The sequence below is a fragment of the Coturnix japonica genome, chromosome 16 (assembly GCF_054131305.1).
Source record: "Coturnix japonica strain WE chromosome 16, WE-NBRP24, whole genome shotgun sequence".
Classification (NCBI taxonomy): Eukaryota; Metazoa; Chordata; class Aves; order Galliformes; family Phasianidae; genus Coturnix; species Coturnix japonica.
In genome coordinates, this window is record NC_140678.1 from 4,767,930 (window position 1) to 4,787,199 (window position 19,270).

The 19,270-nt window shown below is 48.2% G+C and overlaps 1 protein-coding gene and 1 long non-coding RNA gene across 2 annotated transcripts in view; both read left to right on the forward strand.

Moving 5' to 3' along the window:
- Positions 1-19,270, forward strand: part of LOC146758216 (uncharacterized) — a 233,032-nt gene that overhangs the window by 4,426 nt on the left and 209,336 nt on the right. The gene's annotated exons all lie outside the window — the stretch shown is intronic.
- LOC107307261 (olfactory receptor 14J1-like) lies at positions 12,958-18,872 on the forward strand. The gene is made up of 2 exons (XM_085517943.1): positions 12,958-13,670; positions 18,650-18,872. Exons 1-2 carry the CDS (start codon positions 12,958-12,960, stop codon positions 18,870-18,872), a joined length of 936 nt encoding a protein of 311 aa, XP_085374069.1.

Sequence of the window (19,270 nt, forward strand, 5' to 3'; positions counted from 1 at the left end):
TGTCTGCCAACAGCAGCAGGAGGAACTCACTGATGGAGCTGCTGTTGGGCATCCGCTGTTGTTCTTGGCTTTGGAGTCCTGTATCAGAAGATAATGACAAGTAAAGACCATTCTCAGAGCCATTCCTACTACGATACTATGAAACATTTAAATTCTCCTATAACAATATTCATTTAGCACCACAACTTGCATTTAATTTCATGAAGTTCAACGTTCCATAAGCAGAAGAAGCATATGGAGCTTTAACCTTCCTTTGCTATTCTAATCTAACCCCATCTCCCTGGATATTTTCATCAGTTTCATGTCTCATAACTTTACCTCCGCTGCTCTTAAAGAACCCAGACCCAACCTCTGCGCCTTTCAATATCTGTAAGAGAAACCTGCCTGTTTGCAGGATAAGTGCATTATTCAGGTCAACAGAAAATGCTGTGATTTCAACTAATATCATCCTTTGAGAGAGGAGAACCTGAAAGCACATCATGTGTGACTGCTCACTAAACAAGCAATAAACTGAAAAAAAAATCAGGAATGTCAGAGCTGTGTTTAAATTTGACTGCCCCTTTTAGATTTCTGCCTCCAATACTTTTTGCCTTCCCTCTGAACAGGAAATGGAAAATCCCTGCCTTTGCTCTCCTCCTGAAAAGGGCCCTCAGAAACAATCAGTTGTGCAGTGGAGCTGTGATCCCCCTGCCCCAGGCAGCAGCTGTGGCAGCACATGCCCTGCTGGGGGGCTCCTTCCCCCCACACCACACTTCTTCCCACAGCACCCTGGGCTGCTTGCCGGGCAGGCTGAGTGCTGAGACTGGCAGGCGGCAGAGTCCCATACCCGGCACACAGCCCCTGGGGCACAGCAGGGACCCTGCTCTGCAGGACAGCCCTGGGCACCTGCCTGCAGCCCCGGCTGCACAGCCTGCAGCCGTGCTGGGACACGCAGCCATCAGGGCTGTGCTGTGATGCTGCAGCACAGAAGCCTTCAGTTAAAGTAGAAGGCTTTTTCCACAGTACAGAAACATGCAGTGCCTGCAGCCATGTCTTCTATGGGATGCCCCACATTAATATAACACTCTATTAAAAGCAGTTACATTACCTACTGCAAGAGACTTACCGTGTTGTGGTCTGTGAGCAATGCTCCTTCAGTGATCTCACAGACTTCACACATTCTGTAAGCTCTCTCCAATTTCTCTCCTCTCTTCTGTCAGCTGCAGGCTGTGCTTTGCCGAAGAGCTGCTCCTGGGCACAGCTGTCTCTCTACAGCACTGCCCACTTTTATGACCTCCCTGCATCCCAGGAGCCCAGCCCAGCTCAGCAGAAGATTATGTCATTTTTATTCTTCCCACTTGTGGCCCCTGACATGTCCCTGTATCTTCATGGCCAACAGCTCCTGAAAGACAACAGCATCATGACTGTGCTTTGAAATCTGATGAATTAACCATCCAGTGGTCAGTGACTTATTCCAGACATATGGGGGGTCTTAACAGAGAGTGTTCAATGGAACAAAAAGGGCACCCAGACAAGGAAAGGGGGGGTTGGATCAGGGCTGGAGAGAGAATGAGTCCCAAAACCGAGAGGCCTACTGTAACTCTAGGTGAAACAGTTGGAAGGCTCCAACACGCTCCCCCTGTCTGCCAGGATTCAAAGAGAGGTCAGTTTAGCCTGGGAGTAAGATAATATAGTGTCCTGGTCCCATGACTCATCTCTGACCGTGATGTTCTCTGGGATATGTAGTACTCTTCTGTGTGCTGCACATTTGGTGACATTATCTAGAGGTGTCAAGTGCTAAAGAGGCCCCACCATACAACAAACCATCAGAAAATGAAAATTAATATGCCCTGTTCACTGATGGATCATGTCGTATTGTAGGGAAGCATCACAAATTGAAAGCTGCTGTGTGGAGCCCCACACAACAGGTTGCAGAGGCCACCGAAGGAAAAGGAGAATCAAGTCAGTTTGAGAGGTAAAGGTTGTCCTGCTGGCCTTAGATGTTGCTGAATGGGAGAGGTGGCCAATGTTTCAATTTTTACAGAAGCTCATGGAAGGCAGCAAATGCTTTGTGGATATGGTTACAACAGTGGGAACAAAATAACTGGCAGCAGAGAGGGAAACCTATTTGGGCTGCTGTACTGTGGAAGGACATTGCTGCCTGAAGAAAGAATATGGTTATAAATGTGTGTCATGTAGATGCCCAAGTAGCCAAATGTCAGGCTACTGAAGAAGTGCAGAATAACAATCAGGCAGATTAGTGATCCAGCTGAGGTACTGTAGGCAACTCATTCCAAATACAAACCCTGGGGCTGAAATGGGATTCAGCTCCTCTTGGACTCACAGGAGATGAGATTCCTCTTTTTCAGCTCAGATGTGCCCAAGGAGTTTCCTGCATGTGAGCTCCTGCTCTGAGTCCTCGGTCCTTCAGCAGGGAGTCACTTGCTCTCACGCAGACACTGCGTGATGCCCAAAATGTCTGGGGTCCTCCTGGATGTGTGATAGTGCTTGTAAACTGTGTGGGAAATCCCTGAGATAGACACCTCCATACTGAGCATAAGCTGCAGGGCAGAGAGGGTGCAGAGGTATTCTTGACCATCCTAAATGATAACAGGACCCAGCATTTATGGCACCTCAAAGTGCGTTTACCACCCATCTCCATGGAGCACGCAGAGTTACTCACCTGACTAAATGGATGAGCTCACAAAAGAAGAGCCAGATCTTCCTCTTTTCTCCATCTGCTGCATCTTCTGAAGCTCAAGTCAAACAAAGCTATCACACATCTTTATTCTTCAACAGAAAAAAGTTTGGTTTTCTGTGGGCTCTCAAGTGAATGGCATCAGAAGCAGCCTAGTGTCATGTCAGTTCTTTTCCACCACACTCACATGCAGCTGCAAATGCAGCACAGGGCCTTCAGGAAATCCATGCACGAGGAGTGTCCTTGCTGCTACGTCAACTCCAAGAACCACGATTGGTCTAATGCCTCTGTGCCACCTTCTGCACACTAACACCATAGATGACCTATCCAGTCTGGCTCTGTCAATGATGCTTTCCAATTAGGATGTTTACTTCTGTGGTTTTGCACTAATGCAAACTCCAACACGAAATAACCCAGTGATCTTGGTACAGCTGCAGGCCTGAGCTCCTGTTTGGAGCACAGGGACACAGTTGAATGGCTTCCACAATGGCACTGTAGCGCAAGGGGGATACCAGAGTCTTTAGGATGGATGGGCGAGGAGACAAGGAAGGGCGACTGTCCTTTGTGAGAGTGCACTGAGATCTGCCTGGGGATGGAAGAGCAGCCAAGTCAGAGCTACTGGAAATGGCAAACAGAGGAGACTGATAGTGTCTGTTCCCAGCTTCCTGATCAGGGAGAGCGAGTGGAAGATGCCCTCTGCAGACAGATGGGATTCTCATGTTGTCCTGCCCTTGTCCCTTTTGGGAGCCTTTTTCACTCCAGTATCTGCTGCAGGGACAGCACAGCAGGTCATCTGCCATCCAGCAGATCCATGGATAGCACAGACGGCAGCTTCTTGACCAAGCCATGGAGGAACCAAAGAGGAGAGGTTCTCTGCTGGATCTCATAATCTCAGGCATGGAAGGTCTGGTGGGAATTGTGAAAGTCAAAGGGGCATCAGGCCATGTGCATGACACAAACTGATATCTATCTATCTATCTATCTATCTATCTATCTATCTATCTATCTATCTATCTATCTATCTATCTATCTATATGTATGTATTTTGTGGTCGTAAGCTTAAAAAGATGTTCATAAATGTCAGTAAAACTGAAACAAGTAATTGACAAAGATAGAAATCAATGAAAATATGTTAATCCCTCTCAAATGAGATATTTTCACAAGTCCTGTTGTATTTTGAGTAGTGTATATGAGTCTCTGATGGAATTTTCTGTTGTTTTTTTGTTTTTTGTTTTTATTTTTGTTTTGTTTTGTTTTGTTTTGTTATCCCATTTTAATTACAATGCTTTCAAGAACTGTGTTTGCAGGACACAGTTGCCTTCATGTTCAGGGTTTTCAGACAGCGGTGCCAGTTCCAATGCCCTCTGACTAAAGCTTGGAATCTACCACTGCTCTATCCCAGGGAGATTACTGGAATTTTCTCAGTACCTCAAGTCTGAAGGACTCTGTTGTCTACTCCTTCACTGTGATTTGATCTATCCCATCCTATCTCTGTCTAACTCATTTCTTGTACAAATATTCCCTGTGATAGACAAGCCTCAATAGATGCAGCTTGGACATGTGTTTTACTGTTCATTCAATTGCATCACCTTTCCTTCTCATTGTTGGCCAAAAATAAGGAGAAATCTTTCCTTTTCCATCTGCAGCTGTTTCTCTGTGGAAAGCCAGTGGCAGCTGGTGCAAAGATGGTTTAACACAGCAGGTGAATGCAGAGGAGAAGAGTGATGTGAGGAAAAGGGATGCAAGTCCCATGGGGCCAGTGTGAGAATAAATGGGGTGGTGAGGTTGAGGAGGAACTTTGTCCACACAGAAACAGAATAGAACTCATTGGGGACATCCTGGATTGATATCAGTTGCAAAGTGCTGCTTTAACTACTTGTATAAACCCAACTATAAATAAATAGACAATAAATGTCTGCCAGATTCTTTTTTTAAGCTCTCCAGATATCTCTCCATTTTGCTGAACAAGTTCTGAAAACCTGAAGAAGAGAACAGGAAGGCACAAGGCACAAGAGACTTTTTAGTTTATAATGGGCCCCAGGGCAAATGTGCTGCTGAGTCCTTCAACCTTCAGTGCAGAGAGAAGTTTGCACAGAGTGCTCAACAAGACAAAGTCATAAGTAACAGTGAAGTTTCTTGGAGTATTAATGGGCCCACTGAGGAACAATAACAAGCAAGCTTCCCAAGGGACTAGTTAGAGCAGATAATTGGAAGCCAAGACTACAGCCAGGCAAAGGCACTGGCATGGTGGCTCTGATGCTAAGCAACCCCTCCTTTGCCTTACGAAATAGACATGCCAAGCTCTGATCCCCAGACCCTTGGCATGGAGATCTGGTCTGTCATGTTACCTCAGAACCCTTCCTGAGGCAGTGGAATGGAGGTCTGTATGATGTTAAATGAGAGACAATGGGACAGAAGATCCCAGGCTCTGTATGGGGTGCAAGGATGCTCTCAAGTTCATGTCCCATGTGGGCCCTGTGTGTCATCACAGGATGTGGGGTTTGAGAAGGGTCCAGTCTGAGCAAGCAGTCAATCCCAATGAAACTCTGAACTTCAGATCTCTCAGTTCCGTGCCTTCCTCTGCACACCGTCCCATAGTTTGACATCCTTTATGTTCTGTGGTGCCCAGAAGAGCACCCAGTGCTCCAGGTGAGGTTGCAGCAGTGCAAAGCTGAGAGGGACAATCCTTTCCCTCACCCAAGATGGCAATAACTTGCTTGATGCACTCCAGGGAATTGTTGGCGTTCCTGGATATCTGGGCACACTGTTGACTCACATTCAATTTGATGCTGAGAAGGACCCCCAATCCTTTTACGTCAGATGACCCTCCAATGTTCCATGTCCAGTCAGTGTGTATGTCCAGGTATATGCCCCTACCCAGGTGCACAATCAGGCACTTGTTCATGTTATGCTTTATGCACTTGGTGCTTAGTACCAACTGGTACCCACTTCTCTGACTTGTCCACATCTCTCTGCAAGTCCTCTCCCTCCTCAGTGGAGGCAACAGCACCTCCCTTGTTCGGGTTCTTTGACCATAGGACAGTTTACTCGGCTCCTGGCCTGCTGCCTGCCCATGGAGCCTCCATATCTCAAAGGGGGCGACGAATCCTAGCTCAGGAGCTAGCGGGGCTGATCAAAAGTGCTTTAATCTGTCTTTGAGTGGGGGAGGGAGTGAAACAGGGCTTACAAGAAATGAGCCTAGGGCAACAGAGCTTGAGATGGGAGTGAGGCAGGTGACACGGCTGAAGTGCATATACACCAACACACTCAGCATGGACAACAAGCAGGAGGAGCTGGAAGCAACTGTTTGTCAGGCGAACTATGACCTGGTTGCTATCACTGAAACATGGTGGGACAGCTCCCATGACTGGAGTGCTGTGATAGATGGTAACAAGCTCTTCAGAAGGGATAGACGAAGAAGAAAGGGTGGTGATGTGGCCCTGTATGTTAAAGACTGTTTTGAAGTTGAAGAGCTTGGGGTTGGGAATGATAAAGTGGAGTGTCTGTGGGTAAGGATCAGGGGAAAGGCCTTCAGGGGTGACATCTTGGTGGGGGTCTGTTATAGACCGCCTAATCAGGATGAAGAGATGGATGAGGCATTCTACGAGGAGCTCGCAGAAGCTGCATGTTCACCAGCACTCATTCTCATGAGAGACTTCAACTTCCCTGATATAGGCTGGGAACTTAATAAGGTGCAGAGGAAGCAGTCCAAGAGGTTTCTGGAGTGTGTGGAAGATGCTTCCTTACACAGCTGGTACGTGAGCCTACTAGGGGTGGTGCCCTGCTAGACCTGCTCTTCACTAACAGTGAAGGACTGGTGGGTGATGTGAAGGCAGGGGGCTGTCTTGGGCAGAGTGACCACAAAATTCTAGAATTCTCTGTTCTTGGAGATGTCAGAAGGGCAACTAGTAAAACTGCTCTCTGGAACTTCCAGAGGGCGGACTTTGACCTATTCAGGACACTTGTTGCAGGGGTTCCTTGGGAGTCCCACCTTAGGGGTAAAGGGGTCCAAGAAGTCTGGATACTCCTCAAGATGGAAATCTTAAAGGCAAAAGAACAAGCTGTCCCTGAATGCCGCAATGTGAGCCGCAGGGGAAGAAGAATGGTGTGGATGAACTGGGATCTATTATTGAGACTCTAGAAGAAAAAGGGAGTCTATGTCCTCTGGAAGCAGGGACAGGCTACATGGGGAGATTGTAAGGAGGTTGCTAAGGTATGCAGGGAGGAAGTTAGGAAGGCTAAAGCCCAGCTCAAATTTAGATTGGCTACTTCAGTGGAAGAAAATAATAAATCTTTTTACAAATGTATAAAGAGTAAGAGGAGAACCAAGGAAAATATCCACTCCTTACTTGATGCTGCAGGGAATGTGACCACTGAGAATAAGGGGAAGGCTGAGGTCCTCAATGCCTTTTTTATATCTACCTTTAATGGGCAGAACAGTAGTCCTCAGGTCACTTTATGTCATGATCTGAATGTCTGAGATGGAATGCAGAATACACCCCCATTGATTCAGGTGGAGACATTTAAAGAGCTCCTCCTCCACCTGGACTGTCACAAGTCCATGGGACCAGACGGGCTCCACCCTCAGGTGCTGAGGGAAATTTTTCTCTCAGAGATTGGTCAGACACTGGAATAGCCTGCCCAGGGAGGTGGTGGAGTCACCATCTCTGGCAGTGTTCAAGAAGCATCTGGATAGGGAGCTAGGAGATACGGTTTAGTGTTTTTCTGTAGGTATAGTAAAGGGCGGACAGTTGGAGTAGATGATCTTGTAGGTCCTTTCCAACCTTGTGATTCAACGAAAAGGCAGCAGCCTTTCCTCATCTTCTTTGGCCATCCGTCATGAAGAGTCTGTACCCCATTTGCTACAGTACAGAGCTGAGAATCAACCCACCATGTCTCTGTGAGCCAAACAAGACCCTAGGCCTGCAAATGCACAGTGATTTGGACTTCGCTGAGTGAATGTTTGTGGTCCTCTCATTAGTGTAAAGACTCTTCAGAAAGCATCCCATTCCAGAAGCATGTTTTGATTTTGCCTGGCTGGGCCTTGCATCTACACCATGGTACTGGTGTTCAGAAGGTGGCACACAGGTACAAGACCCCTTGCGGGACTCACAGTTGTACAGTGAGCACTGACACTACCAGCCACATGGCTGTCCTGAAGGTCCTCAGCTGCATTTGCCAGCTGGCTGGGGGTGTGCTGGAGACCCCATGGAACTGCCATTCAAACATGAATCCAGAACAAACAAACATGTCATCGGTGAAAGAATGTAGTTGAGTCACCGCTTTGGAATGCCTTAAGCTCTAGAATTTGCAATAGATTGGGAACAGAGAAAGATCTGTCTCCCTTTGGTCAGCTGAATAACGCTGCATTTTCAGGTGCCCATTACTCAAATATCTGATGTCATTTAGGATGGCCAAGAATACTCCCATGCCCTGTCTGGCCCTCAGCTGATGCTCAGGAAGGAGGTGTCTCTCTCAGATGTTGTCTACCACAGCTTGCAGGCACAGCTGCACACATCTATGAGCACCACAGGCACTGGGGTCTACTGAGGGGTCTTCTGGGGTCTAATGGGGAACACTGAGGGGTCTACTGGGGTCTACTGAGGGGTCTACCAGGGTTGTTGGGGTACTAAGTTGTCGTTGTAAGGATTTATGAGTGCATACAGTAGTTCTGAGTAGATGGAGTGTTCTAGAATAGCTGAGTTAGGCCTGTAGGTTAAGAGTTAGTGAACAGGGGGTTTAGGTAGGTGTGTGTACAGGTTCTCTCGCATGCATCAGGTTTTGCGTAGCAGATGTCTGTGTCTGCGCGGGATTTAGGATGGTATATAAGGAGTGTGACGCAGCAATTAATTGAGAGAAGACATGGCATCCATGTTTGTGTTTCTCCCCCGGACAGTCGGGTCCCAGGATAATTCGGGTTAATTGGCGGATATGTCACGGGGTGTACTAGGGTCTACTGAGGGGCCTACTGGGTTCTATAGAGGGGTCTACTGGGGTTTACTGAGGGGTCTACTGGGGTGTACAGGGGTCTACTGAGGGGCCTACTGGGTTCTTTAGAGGGGTCTACTGGGTTTCTACTGAGAGGTCTACTGGGGTCTACTTAGGTGTCTACTGGGGTCTACTGAGGTGTCTACTGAGGAGTCTACTGGGGTCTAATGAGGGTTCTACTGGGGTCTACTGAGAGGTCGACTGGGGTGTACTGGGGTCTACTGAGGGGCCTACTAAAGTGTCTACTGGGGTCTACTGAGGGGAATACTGGGTTGTACTTGGGTATACTGGGGTGTACTGGGGTCTGCTGAGGGGTCTACTGAGGGTCTACTGGGGTCTACTGGGGCTTAATGAGGGGTCTACTGAGGGGCCTACTGGGTTCTACTGAGTCTACTGGGTTTCTTCTAAGAGGTCTACTGAGGGGACTACATAGGTGTCTACTGGGGTCTACTGAGGGGTCTACATGGGTCTACTAGGGTCTACCGAGCGGTCTACTGAGAGATCTACTGGGGTTTACTGGGGTCTACTGAGGGGTCTAGTGGGGTCTACTGAGGGGTCTACGGAAAGGTATACAGAGGAGCCTACTGGGGTCTACTGAGGGGTCTACTGGGGTCTACTGGTATCTACTGAGGGGTCTACTGGGTTTCTACTGAGAGTTCTACTGGGGTCTACTTAGGTGTCTACTGGGGTCTACTCAGGGGTCTACTTGGGTCTACTGAGGTCTACTGGGGTCTTCTGAGGGGTCTCAGTCACACACACTGCCAGCTTCACACTTCACTGTGTCAGAGTTGCAGACCACGTTTCAAGCGCTTTGATAGCAGTTACTCAAATACAAGGTACCTGGCCATAAAAAATAGATGGTAATAGCAGCAATAACACAACCTTATGATTTTCACAGTTGATAACATTAATAAGGCAACCTGTAGCTCCTGCTACTACGGTCCCAGAAATCCAGAAATCATTCTACAAGGTACCTTTTCCTCACGTACGACTTATGTTCCCCTCCTATGACTTATGGGTTCCTTTTATAGGAACTCCCAGGGAGTTTTCCTACCCCAGCTAGCAACCAACCAGATCTGTGAGCTCACCCGTCCAGGGGAAGCGACAACCGTTTTGCTTATACCCTGCGTAGGACATCTCCTTATGGCTTACGGGCTCCCCTTATCCCATACACATACCTTTCCGACGATGGATGGTTCCTGTCTGCTCCCACAGTGATCAGGTGAGGAAGGGGAGTCCTTCCAAGAAATATTGGGGTGCTCCAAAGGTGTCCCCACTCTAAGCTGGTCCCACAGCCAAGCAGAGATGGTCCCGTCTGGGTGGCCAAAATTGACATGCGGAATCAGAATCTATAACCAGAATTAAGTTATAAAGCAAGTATGTGTTTATTCAGCACTGGGCACATGGCAGATCACTCCTCCTGTCATGTGCACTGATAGACAGGAGCATTAGAAAGTTATAGAGCACGCGAATACATACACGGGTTACTTAGATTTACCTATGCCCGTGACAGGGGAAGCCACCCCGTTCCCCTCCCCCATCAGGGGCCCGGAAAGGAGGGGAAAAGGGGAATGGGATAAAAACAGCGGCAATCTAAGGAGGAAAAACTTATTTTACTAAATATGATATCGAAATACAAGATAACACAATATAATATAATTGAGGCTAACAAATCGAACAAAACAGAGAGAGAGAGTCCCCGAAAACCGAGAGGCCTACTGTGAACTCTAGGCGACACGGCTGGAACGCTTCCCACTCTCCGAGCAGTTCGAGAGAAGGAGAGCACTCCAGCCTGGGAACAAGATTATATAGCATCCTGGTCCCGTGACTTATCATTACCCCTGTTGTTCTCTGGGATATGTAGTCTTCTTCTGTGGACTGCACATTCAATAGAAGAATCCACACTTTACATGATGTTATGATGTGGAATACTGATAGCAAAATTAAAAAATTACAAAACCATGACACATCAGTTTTCCAAGAAATCATTAACATATTCATTGTTTTTCCGGGAACTCATTTACATGCTGTCCCTCCTACTGACGCATGCACAGTCTGTAGCAGGGGTCTCGCTCTGGTGGTCTTTGGGATGAAGTCAGAAGTCTTCCTCAGGTTGACCTCTCATCTTTGATCCAGCTCCGTCACTTAGTCTGTTCAAAACCAGTTCCTTTGTCTACCCTTCCCTTATGTATATACCCAGGTGCATTGTCTTAACTATAGACCCAGCTGTATTGTAACTATAGCAATGTCAACGTGTCTTACTGATCCTTTTCTTCTGACATTCCCCAAAGCCTAGGATACTTCATCTTCATGAAAGGGCCCTATTTACCTGATTCCTACTTTCATACGGATTAAGGGACAAGGAAATAAAGTGGATGTCACTGTGGGAGTCTACTATAAGCCACTCAGCCTGGACAGCAATACCAATTATTCTTAATTTTTTAAAGGACTATTGCAAGAAGAGCCTCACTTGCCCTAATGTTTCACCGGCTTCCTAAAAATTGACATGGTGTAGCACATACCCAATGGGCTCTGTGGTTTTCATGGCCAGCTGACTGTATATGAAAAACTGCAAAAGGAGAAGTTATTCAAGGAGTGTCTGGTGTCCCTTACTACCCTCCATCAATAGTAGCATTATAAAGGGTGAAAGTCTGACACTAACAAACTTCTCTTTGTGCTTTGCCAACTGAGAAGAGAGAATAGCCAACATCATCACAGTCAAACCAGGTGTGATTGTCAGGCTACCATCTATTGATGCTGTGCTCATCATCTGGAACTGAAGTTTGTAGCCCACTTCCCCATAGTAGTGGTGCAAAGCAAAAAGATGAAGGCCTGCCTGTAGTCACAGCCTCCAATTATCTGCTCGAATACAGCTGTGGAGAGGCTTTGTTGGTAATGACCCCACAGGAACCAATTACAGCTCCAACACCCTCTAACATTTCTCAACAGCATTTTGACTGCACCTCAGTCATTTGCTTACAGCAGTCTTCTCTTGGACCCCAAAGTTCACGTACACCACATACGCTGTGGGGCTCATTACCATGCAGAAAGACCTAACGAGCCATTTCCCTCAAGTCTTCAAAGCCTCAACTGCTCCTTAGGGAGGTCTCAGTGTTGTAGATGAAGTTTTCAAGGATCGCTGTCCACAAAAGGGTATGTCCTATTTAAGGGTACTTTATCTTACAGCAGACACTGAGATGTGTGCATGATGAGTGCAGCACAACTTGTGTGACACAGATGGCAGCTCCGTCAGGGAGAGAGAGGTACAGCCAGTATGGGGGTAGCATTGGGGATCCAAGAGGGAAATGTACTCAGTGAGAGCTGATAACTGGAGAGTGACTGCAACAGGCAAAGATGGGAATGAATGGTGAATGAGGAGAAAGAAGGCTGCGCAAGAGGAGGGATGCAGGGGATCAGTTGCTTGTGGCCCGATGTGTAGTCAGTGCTAGTCCGGCTGGGTTTGTGGGAGGCATGGGAGGGAGCTGAGTCCCCTCCAGGAGCCAGGACTACAACCTCAGGATAAGATGCCTGAATGGATTCAGCTGAATCCCATCCCTATGGAAGTGTAAATGTGTCCTGCATAGCCAGGATCCCTGCATCCCAGGGCAGCGTGCCAGGTCAGGGATTCATCCGCCAGCCAGTCTCAACACTCAGCCTTTCCAAGGAGCTGAACAGGTAGCTGTAGGGAGATGTGTGTTGGGGGGAAGGGGGCAGGGGGGAGGGGGAAGGAGACCCTCAGCAGCACAGGGGCCTTTTGCTGCTTGGGGTGCTGCATGATTTGTTCATTTTCCTGCCGTTAGGGTAGGGATGACAGGAGAAATGGGAGAGAAGCTGTATAATTTGACATAGCACTGAGACTGCTGTGCTGTACCTTTGGAGATGAGTAGGCTTGTGAGCAGCATCCTCATGTTCCATCTGCCTTTCCTGGATCGATGGACAGAATGAGCATCATCCCAGGGAGATGATGTGGAGAGATGCTCAGAGAGATATCACATTCTACAAGTAAAACTGAGCACTCCTGCTACTTTATAGTGTACTCACCTGGGTGGCTCAGGGTCGCCTTCTCCACAGCCCACGGGCAGAGCCCTCTCCTCTTCCATCCATATTCCAACTCATGACAATAATCTTAGGCTGTGGATCTGAACCAACTTTTCACTCAGAGAAAGAAAAAGGATAGGATTATATGGCAGGAGGAAGGTCACCAAGGAATGGTACAGGTTTGTGCCAAGAGAACTCTCACCTAACTTGCCTTTCTTTCTCCTGGGGTGATTCCCCATGTCCATGATCTGCAGATGCCCAACAGCAGCTCCATCAGCGAGTTCCTCCTGCTGCCGTTGGCAGACACATGGCAGCTGCAGCTCCTGCACTTCTGGCTCTTCCTGGGCATCTACCTGGCTGCCCTCCTGGGCAATGGCCTCATCAGCACAGCCGTAGCCTGCGACCGCCGCCTGCACACCCCCATGTACTTCTTCCTCCTCAACCTGGCCCTCCTCGACCTGGGCTGCATCTCCACCACTCTCCCCAAAGCCTTGGCCAACACCCTCTGGGACACCAGGGCCATCTCCTATGCAGGATGTGCTGCACAGCTCTTTGTGTTTTCATTCTTGCTGTCAGCTGAATTTTACCTTCTCGCCGTCATGTCCTATGACCGCTACGTTGCCATCTGCAAGCCCCTGCACTACAGGACCCTCCTGGATGGCAGAACTTGTATCATCATGGCAGCAGCTGCCTGGGGCACTGGTTTGCTCAATGCTCTGCTGCACACTGCCAATACATTTTCACTGCCACTCTGCCGAGGAAATGCTGTGGACCAGTTCTTCTGTGAGATCCCGCACATTCTCAAGCTCTCTTGTTCGTACCCCTACCTCAGGAATCTCGGCCTTATGGCACTCAGTGCATCTTTGTTTTTTGGATGTTTTGTGTTCATTCTGCTTTCTTACGTGCAGATCTTCAGGGCTGTGCTGAGGATGCCCTCTGAGCAGGGACGGCACAAAGCCTTTTCCACATGCCTCCCTCACCTGGCCATGGTCTCCCTTGTTGTCAGCACTGGCTTCTTTACCTATCTGAAGCCCCAATCCACCTCTTCCTCAGCCATGGATGTGTTGGTGGCGGTTCTGTACTCAGTGGTGCCTCCAGCAGTGAACCCCCTCATCTACAGCGTACGGAACCAGGCACTGAAGGATGCCATTTGGAAACTGTTACTAAGGATGTTTTCTACTTGTATGGGAACTGCTGAATCACGGCCTGAACCTCTGATTAACCACCTGAGGCAAACAATAAGCCTAGGAGTACAGGTGAAGGTAATCTCCTGTGCTACCAAAAGGGGTGGAGCCCAGCTCCACCTCTCCTAGATCCCATTTTAGAGCTGATTATCATTGTGAAAGGATCTCTTTGGGAGGTTGCTCTTTGTAGAGGCTTTTAGTGAGCCCAGGATAAGTGTAGGCACCATCTATTCCTCTTAAAACCACACAACGTAGCCTAACTCTTCTGTATGTTCTCAATTGTGTCATCAGTGCATTCGCAGATTACACAGCAGTAAAGATTCATTGATTCCGTCTCTCTCCCCAGGTGACTCCTAATGTATCCCACTCTAAGCTTGTGCTCTGTTGTATTCCTTTAGTATGTTTTCTTTCTTTAATGCATCTTCAGTGTTTTCTAACTCCTTGTGCTTCTTCTGTTCCCCTCAAATCCTTTAACTGTGTTCCTTTCCCTCCTTCTTTCTAGGCAGCTTGTGATTTCAGTTTATGCTTCTGTCATGGGGTTACCCTGAGATGTCAGTCCATGACTCTCCAGGAACCCAAACTGCCTCCAGTGGCAGTAACACTGGAACCCGGACACGAACTCTTTAACTGCCACTGCTTTGCATGATGTTCTGATGTGGAATAGCCACAACAGGAATCACAGCACCACAACAGCTCCATCATGTCTGAGATGAAATAGCAGCCAAGAAGGACGTGGGCAGTGAGTGTTTTGGGGGGTCTGGAAATCTGTGTTTGACACAATGAGAAGATATTTTCTATTGCTCAGAGGTTCTCTGTTGTGGAAAGTGGATTCAGCTGAGGGCCCTGGTGGATGAAGAGCCGGCCATGAGCCTGCACTGTGCTCTTGCAGCCTGGATGGCCAATGGTAACCTGGGCTGCACCAACAGAGGGGTGTCCAGCAATGAGAGGGAGGCAATTTCACCCCGCTGCTCTGCCTTTTGAAGGCTCCATCTGGTACACTGTGCCCAGGCCTGGCAAAGCCAGCACAGGGGAAACGTGGACCTGTTGGAGCGCCAACAAAGATAATCAGAGGGCTGACAAAAGATATTGAAGTTGGGATTGTTTAGCTTGGAGAAGGAACACTCCGGAAAGACCTCAATGCAATCTTGCAGGATGTGAAAGGTGCTTACTTGAAAGGTGGGAGAGAGACTGACATTTTCACAGGGAAATGGATGTGAAGTGAAAGAGGGGGGGTTTATGTTGGAGGTTATGAAGAGATCCTTCATGCAGAGTGTGCTGAGGCACTGGAACAGGCTGCCCTGAGAACTTGTGGATGCCCCATTACTGGGAGGCATTCAAGGCCAGGCTTGATGAGTTCCTGGGCTGTCTGGTCTTGTGGTTGGCAGCCATGCCTAGAGCAGGGGGGTTGGAACTAGATCATCTTTCTGATCTTTCCAGCACAAGTGTTTCTATGATTCAGTGGATATAACCTGGACTTGATAAAATCTAATTTTACAGAACTATGCCTCTTGTTTTCCTTTGCTGTCCATTAACAATATCCGTCTGTGTCTTCACATAGCTTTTCTCCATGTAATAAAGCTGGGAATTGGTGCCTAGTACTAACTGTAACCCATATAACAATCTGTAATCTAATCTGAACCCGATCCCTAACTCCTAACCCATAACTTGAACTCCCTAAAGTATACCTAAAGTATCTTAAAGTACAACCTTCACCCTTTCTTGTCCTAAACTTCAAGCTAAACTCAAGCTCTTTCTCCTAAACACCAACCCTTATCACATCCCTTGCCCTAACACTGACTCAAGTGCTAGCACTGCACCTAGAACTAAATCAAACCATTAGTGCTAGCCCTCAGCCCTAACTGTGAGCTTAAACCTAACTCTAACCCTGAACCTTGTCCCTGACCCTCTGCTTGCCAGCTGGTCATCAGATAGGGTACATCAGGCTGCTGCTCTTTCAAGCTGTAATGGATGGTGTGTTATGGAAGAGAGAAATCTTAGTAGTTTTATTGGTGGCAACCAAGGCTTAGTGTCTCACAGCTGCTCTGAGCTCCTGGTTAAAGCATTCAGGAAGAGCTGTAGAACCAAAATACAGCACGGTTAGAAAGGATGATAGGGTTGTGTGGAAGAAAGGCCTTCCCCAGAAGCAAGCAGTGGGCTGGGGTTGGCACCAAAACCAAACCCTGCTTGCACCTTCCCCTCTCCTCATTCCACACGCTGACATTGATTTTAAGAGCAAAAAACCAAGACTACAGTGAAGAAAGAAAGCTCCAGAACAGCTCTCAGCTACTTTATTCACCCCCTTCCCTTTCCACTACAGATGATTCTCAGCCAATCCCCAAGAGACACGTTACTGCTCTGCTGACCCTTCTCTGGGATGCGTTAGTGCACTCAGAAATGACTGAGCAACACGTGCACACAGACACACAGCTCAGCCCTACACGTCCGCTTCATCATTAGGAAATGGCATCAAAAAGAGCAAGAGAGGAAAGCAGGCATGGTGAGAGAACTTTGGGCAGCAAGGAAAGGTCGGCTGAATCTCCTGGGTTAAGTCCCTTCTGCAGAGGGTGCCAGCAATGGCATCTCCTTTGCAAACTCTTCCTGTGTGGGGAGAAAGGTTGGGGTCTCCCTCATCCCTGGGCTCTCCAGCATCTTGAGGGTTTCTCTGCATTACGGTTCTCCAATGAGAAATGAGCTGCCAGCCAAGAGAGAAACTCTTCCTGCAACCAGAGACACTTGCAGGGTCAATAACATCACATGGACTGGACAATGGTTAATGAGGATGGAGCACCGGATGAAGCTCTTCCCGCAGTGCGGGCATTTCTAGGGTCTCAGCCCTGAGTGGATCCCCTATGTCTTATTTAAGGGTATTTTATCTTACAGCAGACACTGAGATGTGTGCATGATGAGTGCAGCACAACCCGTGTGACACAGGTGGCAGCTCCGTCAGGGAGTGGGAGGTACAGCCAGTATGGGGTTAGCATTGGGGATCCAAGAGGGAAATGTACTCAGTGAGAGCTGATAACTGGAGAGTGACTGCAACAGGCAAAGATGGGAATGAATGGTGAATGAGGAGAAAGAAGGCTGCGCAAGAGGAGGGATGCAGGGGATCAGTTGCTTGTGGCCCGATGTGTGGTCAGTGCTGGTCCGGCTCGGTGTGTGGTAGGCATGGGAGGGAGCTGAGTCCCCTCCAGGAGCCAGGACTACAACCTCAGGATAAGATGCCTGAATGGATTCAGCTGAATCCCGTCCCTATGGAAGTGTAAATGTGTCCTGCATAGCCAGGATCCCTGCATCCCAGGGCAGCGTGCCGGGTCAGGGACTCAGCCGCCAGCCAGGCTCAGCACTCAGCCTGCCTGGTGAGCTGCCCAGGTAGCTGTAGGGAGATGTGTGTTGGGGGGAAGGGGGCAGGGGGGAGGGGGAAGGAGACCCTCAGCAGCACAGGGGCCTTTTGCTGCTCAGGGTGCTGCATGAGGCTGGAGGCTCACAGCTGCACTGCATGCTTGGGATATTGCAGAGGGACTTTACAAGAAAGAGGAACAAAAATTGGAATTCCTGCCCTTTGTTCATTTTCCTACCATTACGTTAGGGATGACCGGAGAAATGGGAGACAAGCTGTATATATTAACATAGCACTGAGACTGCTGTGCTGTAGCTTTGGAAATGAGAAGGTTTGTGAGCAGCATCCTTGTGTTCCATCAGCCTTTCCTGGCTCGATGGACACAATGAGCATCAGCTTTGCTGATCCCATTCAGGTTTGAACCACCTCCTCTGCAGCCAGAGCTCGAGCAGAGCAGAGCTGCATCTCTCCAAGCGTGAGCTCATTTACTTCTGCAGCACATGGGCTGAGAGAGGCTGCTCAGGGCTGTGGACAACACATTCTGTGAAGCTGGGGAATGAGCTGAATTTCTTTAATGAGAGTCCATCATTAGGACACTTGGCTCTCTCACTAAGAGAGATGTCCTTCCAAGCTGTGAGCTGCCCTGAAGGATGCAAATCTTTGCCTTAGCATCTCTCTGTTACCTGAAAGCCCAGGGAGATGATGTGGAGAGATATTAAGCAAGATGTCACATTCTAAAAGTAAATCTGAGCACTCCTGCCACTTTACAGTGTACCCACCTGGGTGGCTCAGGGTTGCCTTCTCCACAGCCCACAGGCGGAGACCTCTCCTCTTCCATCCATACTCCAACTCAGGACAATAATCTTAGGCCATGGATCTGAACCAACATTTCTCTTAGAGAAAGAAGAAGGATAGGATTATACAGCAGGAGGAATATCAACAAGGAACAGTAAAGGTTTGTGCCAAGAGCACTCTCACCTAACTTGCCTTTTTTTAACTTGCTCTTCTTCTTTTTCTTTTTCTTCTTCCTCTCAGCAAAGTATTCCCTTCTCACCATCATGTCCTATGACTGCTACGTTGCCATCTGCAAGCCCCTGCACTACGGGACCTTGATGGACAGCAGAGCTTGTGCCACCATGGCAGCAGCTGCTGGGGGCACTGGGGTTCTCAATTCCCTGCTGCACACTGCCAGTACATTTTCACTGCCTCTCTGCCAAGGGAATGTTGTGAACCAGTTTTTCTTTGAAATTCCCCAGATCCTCAAGCTCTCCTGCTCAGCCTCCTACCTCAGGAAGCTGTGTTTCTCATTTTTAGTGCCAGTTTAGGCTTTGGGTGTTTTGTTTTTATAGTTGTGTCCTATCTGCAGATCTTCATGGCTGAGCTGACAATGCCCTCTGAGCAGGGACGGCACAAAGCCTTCTCCACGTGCCTCCCTCACCTGGCCGTGGTCTCCCTTGTTGTCAGCACTGCCTTTTTTGCCTACCAGAAGCCCTCCTCCATTTCCTCCCCATCCATGGACCTGATGATGGCAGTTCTGTACTCGGTGGTGCCTCCAACACCGAACCCTATTATCTTCAGCATGAGGAACAGGGAGATCAAGCACGTTCTCAGGAGGGTTTTGCAATATGCACTATTCCAGCTTCCATAAAGTGCACATCTTCCTCACACGATTCCCAGTGATGGTTCTTTATCTTTTATGCATCTTTGATTGTTTATGTGTGATACAGTAATCTGAAAAACAGTTGCAATTTATTTATCTTCTTTCGTACCTACTTTCCATTTTCTTCCTCTATGAGCTTGTGTAAACATTGAAACAGATTCCCTGAATAGGTTAATAGTTAAATAAAAGCTTTCAAAGTAGACTTTCCTTTTTCTCTTCTGTCTTCCTACCTTGTCTGGGTGTGGGGGAGCTACAGCCACAGACAGAAGCACAACATGATCTTTTCATTCCTGCCCTCGTTACACTGCCACAGTGCCCTCAAGTCCTCTCATTTGTGCAGTCCTGAAGGTCTTTTGTGTCTCACAACTGTCCTGTAATCTCTACAG

What these genes read in the sequence shown, in the direction of transcription:
- LOC107307261 (XM_085517943.1), top strand. Translation starts at nt 12,958, where the DNA reads ATGCCCAACAGCAGCTCCATCAGCGAGTTCCTCCTGCTGCCGTTGGCA. An exon ending in CGGCACAAAGCCTTTTCCAC is followed by an intron (nt 13,671 to 18,649) that starts ATGCCTCCCTCA and finishes AGCCTTCTCCAC; the next exon opens with GTGCCTCCCTCACCTGGCCG.